Raw genomic sequence first — 11,257 nt, forward strand, 5'->3', positions numbered from 1 at the left:
TTTTGAGCCGAGAGCCAGCCCGGCAGATAGAGGGAGGATGGATCTGGAGGATGCGGGTTCATCCGCGGGTGGCGCTCTTCATCTGGAAGGTGGCATGGGGCTGCCTACCGACCAGGAGCTTGCTAATGAGGCGGGGCATGAGGATTACTCAGTGTTGTGAGGAGTGCACGGAGACCGAGGAGACGATTGATCACGCTCTTTTGCAGTGTCCCAGAGCTAGGGAGATTTGGCGTCTATCACCATCCGTTTTACCCCACTCAGTCGAGTCGACACAGGACCTGATTCATTGGCTGAGGGTTTCCATGAGGAGGCCTAGCACTGTTGAGGCCGGCATCTGCTGGGTATATCTGGTTTATTCTATTTGGTTGGACAGGAATGCTGGCATCTTTGAGGGTAGGCGATTACCCCCACGGAGGGTGGTGGACAGAGCCATGCTTTATGCCAGGGAGATTACTACAGCTGCCATTAGCTTCACTTCTGAGATAGCCAGGGACATCTGGGGTACTTTTTCAGCTGTCACAGCGCCCAGGTTTGCCCTAGTTTCTTGGGTACCCCCACCCCTTGGTTATCTAAAAGTGAATTTTGATGGTAGTATGTCGGTGGACGGGGTGTCGGGAGGAGCTGGCTTTGTCATTAGAGACTATCTGGGTAGGCTCATTGCTGCTGGTGGGTGCCGTACGCCGGGATTCACCGTAGTTGGGGCAGAGTTGCGGGCAGCCTGGGAGGGCATAGCATATGCGAGGCGGGTACTTCATGCTGAGCATATATGTCTTGAGGGGGATTCCTCTGTGGTGATCGACTGGATACGAGGAGTGGATAGATATGGTGATGGTCATCCCCTCATTCGTGAGACTCGGCGATTGACTCAGGAGATGAGCGATTTCCAGGCATCACATGTCTTTCGGGAGGCGAACAGTGTGGCAGACTGGGTTGCCTCTTTTGTTGCCCGGCACTCTGGGGAGGTCATATGGACATCTGTAGGAGATATTCCTCCCACCCTTTACCCTTTGCTTTCTTTTGATTTGGCTGGATGTACTCAAGTTAGAGTTATATGAAATGCCGTTTCTACCAAAAAAAAAAAAAAAAAAAAAAAAAAAAAAGGGGTTCGCCAGACAAAGTCAACCGTCAAAGGCTGAGGCCACGAGCAAAGCCACAGAGGCTCTCGATGGAGAGTTCGAGGGACACGGCTCCCATGAGTCGTTTCTCATAAAGCCATTCTTTAATTCTTTTCAAACTCTGGTGAATCTTACAACCGGGGTTTGTTCAAGTCACCCCAATGGAAGGACAGATAATATTATAAATATAAAAATGGAATTTGTATGTAAATAGGAAAGATCGAATATGAGTATCTGAAATATCCTATAATTATGTCATAAAATATCCAGCTTAAGCGATCATATGTCTATTGTTAAGCTCCTCCCGGCTCATATTAATTTTTGCTTGAACTGATCTGACTGATTGGTGCCTTAACCCCATCCAAATCCAATCCAAGATTTGTTCAGTATCAGAATTTTAGCTTGGGGGTTTTAATGGTTGGAATCATCCTCTATCTGGATCAGGTCTGAGATGCAGATTTTTTTTATTTGGGTTCAGCTCGAGCTGGCCGTCAACCTGAGAAACTCTTTTTGTATGAAAAAAATATGAACTAGATGAGTGAACTCCAATCCTATCAAATCAAAGCTTTGTATATCACCACAAGGATTTTTCTCTGCAGATGCTATCGGAGTACCAAAGTGCCCTTAGAGGTTACAACAACGTATCCTTCAGATTGCCTGTCACCGAATTTGTCTTCTCTGAATGTAAATGCAGATGACGTAAGGATGACAAAAAAGATTAAGCAACACCAACCGTTACATTTTTGTGTTCCTTAAAAGCTGAACCATTCAGCAGCCCCCCAAAGCCAAATCTTAAGGGAGCAGGGCGATCGTCACAACAAAACTAGGGGAGAGATAAGAAACATTGTGTGTAGAAGGGCGAAATTGGCTGAACCGAACCGGTAATTTTGTGAAAGCAATTGAAAAGAAAAGTATAGAATGCCATTGTATCCGGCGGACGGTTATATTCTCATCTAATTTTCATATTTGGCCCGTGAGTTACATGCACAGCTAATTTTTCCCAGATGAACTTTGAATGTTAAAACTCTTTGCAAGAGAAGATAAATGTTGAGCGCAACAGATGATTATCGCGTATCCGAAGAAAAATTAAAACAAGAAGCACTTTTCTCCCATCTCCTGCTTACATCTATTTCTAGGAATCAACTTCTACGTACCATATCAGTACAATCTCTAAGAGGTGAAAATTTATGGGAGCGTTGAGCTCGAGTAACCCTCAAAATGGCTAAAAGCATCCCTATCAAACCACTTTCATCTCAAGATTCATAACATCAAGAATATGGAATTTCACAATCCGACATACATACAAGTTCTGAAAGACATCGAGGTTCTACAGAAAAACAGCTGGAACTGGAAATAATTAGACTGGAGGACATCTTCGATAATCCTTACAAACTGGAGAATTCTTACAATGAAAACATTCATGAATTACAAGAACTACTAGAACAACCATCCAGGTAACATCAGCATGCCCCAGTTGCAATTCTCACCATACATCTTCACCTGCAAGATACATAGGTTTTTCACAGTTCATCATTTCAATGCTGAATCCATATTACATCTCCAAACTAACATGAGATGCCTAGAAAAGAACAGTGAATAAAACAAATAAAAGGGAGGATAAATCTCTAGTAACATGAATTGGAACCACATAATGTAACTGCAATTGTGGCATTAGGCACTCCCCAATATGATATATAGAAAAAATCAGCCCCTATCAACTTGGCTCATATAAACCAATAAATCGAGAGATATCAGCCAATACAATATTACATATATCGACTGATTTTCCAATCACTTTTTTACCTCCTTGAATATATTTTTTTTAATTAATATATTTCAAATTGATGCCTAAAGATAGTTGCTAATCTTGGATTTGCCTTATTGACAAAGATTTCAGTGTCTTGGTTCTAAAATATCAGCCAAAATCTCTTAAAAAAACAGGTTTTTTCAACATACTTCCAACCTTCCATCTCAGCTGAGATAAACTGAGATCTTGGTTCATCAGCCACGATCAATCACCGAAATGACCAATATCTCAGCTCTCAAACCTTGAGTCATGCATTCTGTTTGGCATGAATACCCAAAATTCCCTACTTTTCACTGTTCAATCCACAGAAATAAAGATAAGAACAACACTACAAAATAAAAGGATGACGATAGCACTATTAATCAAACTGACAAATTACATTCATGAACCAAATGGGCATATACTTCAAGGTGTCGTTATGTTGATGAAGGAAGAACAAAAGAAAATGGGACGTGGAAATTTCATAAGAATGTAAATTATCAAGAACTAGATGAACAGTAAATCTACAATGGGATACAAGCAAGCTACCTCAACTATTCTGTCAATAGGTGATAGTTATAAAGCTTGCCCTATGCCATTACCATTTTACTTTGATCTCTGCCTGGCTTCTTGCAATAGTGCCTTCACAACTTGCTCAAACCGTCGCCGGAAGGTTGGCATCCTTGAAAGGGTCAGGCTGAAGCCTTGCAATCTGTTGCAGACAGACTTGTTAGATACTGAAGCAGGTTTTCATATACAAGGGTGGGCGAGTGAGAGAGAGAGAGAGAGAGAGAGAGAGAGAGAGAGAGTCCAATCAGGCAATCAGAAGTGCATCACCTCTCTTCTGCTTAGTTATATTCAATTAACAAAGTGCTTCTCTATTGGTTTCTGTTTAAGATCATTACCTAGTTGCAGACCTTATCCAACATCAATGCTGGAAGAAAATCTACGATATGCTTATGTGCTATTAGCACGCATAAGCACAGGCCCAGTTAATTTTATAGTTTTTGTTCGGAGATAGCCATAAGTCTTTGTATCAAACCTTGTCATCCACTCCCTTCATCTGTCTTTTTTCCAGTTCTTGGCAAAGCTATACGTGTTGCTTTCGGTTTCATACGTTTGACTAACAAGATAGGTCTCTCAACCTGCCAATTAGCCCTTGCAGGCTTCATGGCAAACAAGAACCTTCTCAATTTAGAGTTTTGCTTCATGGCAAAACCTATCTAATGATAATACACTGCTATTAGTGTGAGCAGTTTGTGATAATAAAAAATACATGCATGAACTCTAAAATCCATTGAGAGAATCTAAGACTCCTAAACTAACAAAGCAACAATAAAAGCTTTACAGAATTTAAATATATATGATGACCAAGTGCATTGCTATTGTTCATGATGAAATACTAATGATAAATTCTTATCTAAGTCCATATTTCCTAATTTACTAGGCCATGAATAAATCATTTGTAGTACTACTGGGGCCGCATGCAATCAAGAAGCAATTCTCTAGGAATTCCCTGAACTTGGAAAGCAACTAGAGATAGGAGAGTAGGCATTAAATTATTGGGAGAAAAACATGGGCTTCATAAGGTGAGGTGTAGGACAAGGAGATGCATCTCAAATCCAAATGAACAATATATAATCCAAGGATCATGATGACAATCATGAATCAGTGATTCGTAGACCACCAAGAAATAATTTGGGTACTCAGGTACTCCTTTGGTGATCTGAAGTGTGATACCTTTGTACCTTGGTTAGAAACATAGTGAGCAGCAGATTTCTGCTCCCTGAGATGAGATTCCTCAAACTAAATATCCCTACAATCTAATTTATGTTTTTCTCTGAAAGTGTAATTAAGAAGTCTTTTTAGTGGAGACTGTGTTATTTCAACAGTGCTGATTTCACAATTTCAGCAACCATTTTGAGTGAGCATTGAGTTCTTTCTGGTGCAAAGCATGACACTGCAGCCCCATAGTTCAAATGTTATATTTTTCATTTGGGATCAGTTCAATATTAATGGAAATGTAAATTCAGGTAAAAAGACGACATTGTGGTACCTTCTACTTAGACCCTCCAGCTGAGCTCGTTTAACCTCGTCAGCTGGTGGAACCCCACCATTTTGCCATGCAGCTAACCTCCGAGCATCACCACAATAAAGAGCCAACTTGCAAAGGTGTGCCTCTTCTGTTGGTTGTAGATCTGCAGCTTTAATCTGCTCTTTCAGAAGAAGCATGGGCTCAAAAAGCCAGTCGAAAATTCTTCCCTCTGGCCTATTAATATTTGTCAGTTCAACATTGTCACCTGATAGCAACAAGTATAAGAAAGTTATTTCAAATTGAGCATCTGATCCTCTTTGCAGTATGCTTCATGTAATGCATAACAAATAAGGTTCATACGCATGACAAAACCAGCAGAACCACTCTTAATGGAACGGAGAAAACACTGCAGAAATACATAGGAAGGAAGCCCTATGTTAACTATCTTGTTCTTTGAATTTTGCCAGGCCTCCAGATCTGATACCCAGATGGCACCTGCTCCAACGAGCTCCTTCCCCAGATCATCACATGCCTTGAAAAAGTTGTCCCATACCTGAGTATGTGAACCACAAGTTAGCAATGATATGCAAGCAGTGAGATGAAGGGGCAATTTTGAGCTTCTCACCACTACTGCTTTTAGCTCCTGCATTTTCATTGAAGCTGTCTTTATCAGTGGGTGTTTTAAAGGAGTAAAATCAGACTGCTCAGGAACATGCTTTATTGGAAGTGATGGCGACTGGGAAAGAACTGTCTTCCGATACTTGGGTCTGGCTGTCCACATACACAAATGCTTTAAAAGCTGTACAGTAAGTAAAAATATCATTTGAACACAAAAATCATATATTGCTAGTTTCGCTAAGAACTACTGCTGCAATCGATGTCCTAAAAGTTATATCTAGGAGCACCCCAGATATGTCCCTCCTAATGGGGATGTGCTGCTTCATCCAGTTGCTAGATCCTAGAGGTCCATGTATATTGTGTTCATACCAACAACCAATCCAATATTATTGCAACATAACAAGCAAATCTGGTGATAAAATGGCAGCATACGACAAGATATTTATATATTTTGAGAAGGAATATTTGTGGATGAAAGTGTCTTGCAAGCACTATATAAAAGAAATTGCAGGCACAATGTCAGTTTTGTTTTCAGAAAGAGATGCTGATGTAAATATAGCCACTGCAAAAGCATAATACGGAAGTATTTACCGGAAAATCACAAGGGATCGAATATACCTTGGAAAGCAAGTTCCTTCTCTCATGGAGAGAAAATCATTAGTGAATTCATCAAATGTTGATATCACAGATATGGTATACAGTAGGCCACTCATTGTAGAATCTTCCTAAGGGAAAGAATGTTAACAATGATTACAATTAGCTCCAGAAAAATAATAAATAAGTAAAGGATGATGCCCATTTATGTGTACTTGATATGATATTTCAGATAAGAAAGCTGCACAACTTTGTTGATTTAACTTATACCTGGTATGCGACAGCAGCAGCATAGCATCCAAGACTAAAGCTTGAAAGAATCCCTGCTAAAGCAGTCAATTCAACTGCTATAGGCCATAACAAAATTAAAAGTCCGGCAAAGGGAACACAAACACTTTCCAGAAATGGACCTGAGCGTCCAATAAGATCTCGGATCAACTGCCTCCATCCTTTGTACAGCATGACAGGAACTTTGTAAAGCACTATGAGGCTAAGCATGGGCACATCAATAAGAAGACCCACGATCCCTGCCAATAGGCATCCTGGTACCAGTGATAACCTACATGTCAACAAAAAATTGTAATCTATTATGCAAATGACCAACTAGTATGTGAACTACAAATATTCATTCAAAGACCATTAATGGGTGTCCTGCATGTATGTGTTTAAAGGACAAATTCGAGGACAAGATTCATAAAGCAGCAAAGAAATAACCTTCGGAGAACATGCGCAGATATGTTACATATATACATATAAGCACCAGAGGTTATTCTTTGCTGCTGTCTGTATAAGCACCCTTGTATGGCTTAGGTTCATTAAGATTCCTAAAAATTTGATTAAAGAAAGTACATATACTAAATTTTAGGAAAACTTAAAGTATTTTCCACAAATGACTGATGCTAGATCACAACAGAAATATTAAAACATCAGGACATGCTGCGCCTATCGATCTTCATCAGAACTGTCTTGTCTACAATACCTCCTCTAACCATAAGCCATTTTCTGGATTAATCCAGAAAACCCTCTGCAGCTAAATTAAAATGTAAAGATGCATGCAATTTGAGTCATATGTAAAGCGCTAACAGAAAAGGCAGGAGATAACTTGTATGGTGAAAAGAGAGAACATTTTGAAAGATTGAGCATTCCACACCGCATTCCTTACATGCTTCTGGGAATCAGACGAATCGCGTGGAGCATTTACGTCGGCTTGTTTAGCAAATGCAAAGCAATACCTGCATCGGTCTAGGCGAAAGAGGAAAAGTACCTCATGTTCATGATCGTCTCGCCCCTCGCCTCGAGTAACCCATCCATGACAGAGAAGTAAGAGTGGAAGCAAATGTCCTTGAAATCACGCACAATGGTACACCCTCCTTTGATCGAGTCCCAGGTACCGTCCTATAAGAGCAAGCCATCCATCCAACTATAACCCTCATCTCATGCAAACCTAACAGATTCTCCGGGAGTTCTTTTTTCAAAAAAAAAAAAAATCGTTTTCTTTTCTTTTCTTTTCATTTGGAAAGAGTATCAAAGAGAAGAAAGAGAATTTTGTGATAAAGGATTCATGAGTTCGCACCGTCAAACAGCTAACCAACTTATTGTCGACTCCTTCTCTGACGGCCTCAAAAGTTGCCATCAGCGGCAAGCCCACGCCAAATCCTATTCCCGTCAGGAGAGTCCCAATCGCCGAGGAGATGGGCCACAGCACGATGGGAATCGGCATTAACAGCAGTATAAGAGCCTTCAGCACCGATCCGAATTTCTTCGTTCTGCCATCCCAGAGTCCAAGGTCTCAAATCACTCACCCCGCAAGCACACATCCGATATATATTGAAGTAATCAAAGCGATTTTGATGCGCAGAAAAAGGGACCCCCAAAAAAAAAAAAAACCCGAAGGTGGGGAGGGATTTCAAGCAGAGGAGACAAACCTCAGGATACAGTAACAGGTCCAGACGACGTGACAAGGGTACAGCCCGATGATTAAGGCAGCGTTCCCGACCACCACGGTGATGAATACAATCGGCGCGATGACAGCCGCTGAAAGGAGGATACAGAATGAAACGTTACTCGCTCGGGAAAAAAAAAAAAAGATGGGGGTAATGGCCGGAAGGATCTTGGGGGAGGGGGGGAAGGAGGGAGAGGGAGGGGGAATCAATTACCTTTAAGGATCCCAAGGATGAAGAGGAGCACGAAGACGAGAACAAATGCTAGCAGATGACCGAGACGTGACAGAACTCCCTCCGAAACGTCCATCGCCGCTCCCCCTATTGTCGAATCGCCGCCGGCTCCGGGTCTCAGATCTCGGCTCAGTATCCGGTTTTCTAGTCCACTCCGTGCTGAGATAACAAAGGCGACGAGATCTGGATGAAGACAAGAGTTGGGTGTTTTTTTCTTCTTTTTTTTTCCCGGTGGGCTTTCAGCTCCACGAATGACGATATATGCCTCTTATCTATCTTAATTAAATATATTAATTAAAGTAGGGGAAGGCAGCGAGGAAGAACGGGGAGCACATGGGAGTGAAGGGGGAAGAGGAGCATGGTGCTGGGCTGGCTGAAAGAGGAGCACAGTGTTCGGTCTTTTTTTTTTTTAATGGCTTGTTTGATTTGCAGGAAGTTTTTTTTTTTTGAAAATAAATTTTTAGAAAAAAAAATGCTTAAAAAAATATTTTTGATATATTTAATTCATCATAAGAAAGTAATTAATTTCAAAGTGTTTATGTTTGGTTAATCATCCACCTTTCTAAGAAAGTTATGTATAATTTTTATTATTTTTTAAATAAAAATTAGGTCTTTAATGCATCTTTAATGCTGAAGAAATTTTTTGGAAAAAAATAAAAATGGAATGATTCCGGCCTAATGAAAAAGTAACTTTTCCATCTTTTTCATTGAAAAGACTTTTTTATGAGACATGGAAATCATATTTTCTTGGGAATACAATTTTTTCGTCTCTTTTTTTTTTAAAACTTCAACCAAATAAGAGGCATCTCATTACTTTTTCATTGATCGTACTTTTCTTCCTTCTTCTTCTTCCGCGAACCAAACGAGTTCTTAATATTTCTCTTCTTTTCTTTTATTAATTAAGAACCTCTTGGAGGCTGAGGAAGACGGGCACCGTGTTCGGTCATTTCACTTGCTTTTTAATATTTCTTTTTTTTAATTAATTAATAACCTCTTGCAGTCCCCTCTCCGTTTGTTTTCCTCGATAAAAAAACAAGAGCGGGAGAGAATTTAGAAACCCGCCCATCAGAAAAGAAAAACGTGGGATAAGAACAACCGCAGGCGCATTGGTTACAGATAACTATAGATTAAGTAATAATTATCTTATTTAAGCCTCATGATTCAAATCTCCAAACTAATCTAACTAAAATGCCAATAACCGAAAAAATCATCGAAAAATCTAAAACAAAAGTTTAGGCATGTTGGCACAGGCTGGGAGGAATTTCTTTGCCTTGTAATGAGCAAGAATCGACTGACCTTGCTATCTACGAGACCAAACCAAATTAGAAGCAAGCAAGGCTTTCTTTTCTTGTAGTCGGGGAAAGAATCCCGGGGTTGATGCTGAACCAATTCTTCCATTCCAGAGCCCAGAGGAAGAAGAAATAACATTCCATGCTGCGAGGCATCGCTGATAACATCGCCTGTTGTACAGTTGCTTTAGCCTAGGAGCCAACCTAGCTAAGGCAATATCCCAAAGTAGGGGCAGCTAACTGTGTAGATAGATGCTCTTTCCTCTTGCGGGAAAGCTATTCCTTGAGTTGAGATACTACTGCTTAGATTAGATGGTTAGCTTAGTAGATGCTTTCTTGTAGCTCTACCATTTAAAAAGCACTTCTCTTGCGTTCTTGAGTTAGTTTTTTGTCTTGTAGCTACTACCGATATGCTATGCAAGTGGTAGAAGTGATGCTATTAATTCAGTGCTAAGCACTCAGCGCGCTCAGGGCTTGGAAGACTCTTCGCTAGCGAGGCAGCTATTACAGAGGATCTCTTTAATCCCGTGCGATCAAGCCTCTGGATCTGAAAAATAGAGAAAATAAAATAATGAGCTACACTAGCCTAGTAAGCAACAAAATACCCCAAAGTGAGATCAAAATACTTGATAATGTCTGGAATAAATCATAAATAACATCGTTTTACTGTTTTCAAAACTTATTATTATTTTTCCAAAAAGTCTGAAACCAGAATCTCAATATAAGGCTACGGCCACGTAACCCAGTGGCATGGGTTGCACAGAGTGCCAGAAACCACTATTGTTAGTCACCGGTGGCAACAGTGTCCAGAAACCACTATTCTAATCACCGGTGGCGCGGTGTTGAAACTGGTTCCTCACATATTACAAGTTGACAGGTCCAACGTATAATCTCCATTGGCGAGGCCAGAACAGAACAGGTCATAGCCATGCTGTAAATGCATATATATAAAAATAAATTCCATAAACTATCCAGTTATATTTCACGGATTTCAGAGCATATAACATGATTTTCAAATAAAATTTAACATGCCTGACCTATTTTACTGAATATAAAACATATGTCAAAACTTAATTAGTTTATCAAATAATTTGAAAATCACACTTGAAGTATTAAGTTACATACTTCTTCTCGCTTAACCCCTACTTCAGATAGGCGGATCAGGTTCACCTATTTAAATTTAATTAATTCTTTATTAATTTCAGAGCTAAGCAAAATCCAGAAATAATACTACTGGGCACGGCCCAACAGGGCCCAGAGTTAGTCCATAATGAATATGGCCCGATAGGGCCTACATCGGACACGGCCTAATGGGCCCACATAGATCCGGCCCAATAGGGCCCCCAAGGTTGGTCTCTAATTGGTTCATTTATACAATAAAAATTCATTTCAAGGGCCAATACCTAATTATATAGTACTATTTCATAATAAAGCTTGAGTAAAGGGACCAAACAAATATAGTTGGGGGACCTTTATGTAATAAATCTTCTCTATAGGGATCAAATACAAATTACAGAAAACCCTTTTGTGAAATAATATACTGCCAAGGGCTTAACTGCAAAATTTCATTTATTGGCCAAACGGGTTTGGGTTTCGGTCGCCCAATGTGTTTTGTGTAGGGGTGGGCATGAGGATGTGGATCATTT

The 11,257-nt window shown here is 40.2% G+C and overlaps 1 protein-coding gene across 2 annotated transcripts; it reads right to left on the reverse strand.

Annotated features, from left to right (window-relative positions):
- Positions 1–2,338: 2,338 nt before the first annotated feature.
- LOC120106499 (uncharacterized membrane protein At3g27390-like) lies at positions 2,339–8,711 on the reverse strand. 2 transcript variants are annotated; one of them, XR_005508641.1, is made up of 11 exons: positions 8,305–8,711; positions 8,074–8,182; positions 7,722–7,914; positions 7,413–7,543; positions 6,419–6,707; positions 6,173–6,279; positions 5,562–5,703; positions 5,297–5,489; positions 4,958–5,201; positions 3,451–3,613; positions 2,339–2,615 (listed from the first exon to the last, which is right to left on the reverse strand). XR_005508641.1 is itself a non-coding variant. In XM_039119427.1 (11 exons), the coding sequence occupies exons 1-10, from the start codon at positions 8,396–8,398 to the stop codon at positions 3,508–3,510; spliced, it is 1,608 nt and encodes a 535-aa protein (XP_038975355.1). In that variant the 5' UTR covers positions 8,399–8,711; the 3' UTR covers positions 2,347–2,615; positions 3,504–3,507. The 2 variants fall into 2 exon arrangements, 1 of the variants encoding a protein (XP_038975355.1); XM_039119427.1 differs by having other exon boundaries at positions 2,347–2,615; positions 3,504–3,613.
- Positions 8,712–11,257: the final 2,546 nt, after the last annotated feature.

This window comes from Phoenix dactylifera, unplaced genomic scaffold (assembly GCF_009389715.1).
Source record: "Phoenix dactylifera cultivar Barhee BC4 unplaced genomic scaffold, palm_55x_up_171113_PBpolish2nd_filt_p 000547F, whole genome shotgun sequence".
Lineage (NCBI taxonomy): Eukaryota > Viridiplantae > Streptophyta > Magnoliopsida > Arecales > Arecaceae > Phoenix > Phoenix dactylifera.

Coding starts and splice junctions, on each gene's coding strand:
- LOC120106499 (XM_039119427.1), bottom strand. CDS start 8,398: ATGGACGTTTCGGAGGGAGTTCTGTCACGTCTCGGTCATCTGCTAGCA. Junction 6,708..7,412: donor GAGACGATCATGAACATGAG/GTACTTTTCCTC, acceptor GTTGACATGTAG/GTTATCACTGGTACCAGGAT. Junction 5,490..5,561: donor AGGAGCTAAAAGCAGTAGTG/GTGAGAAGCTCA, acceptor TCACATACTCAG/GTATGGGACAACTTTTTCAA.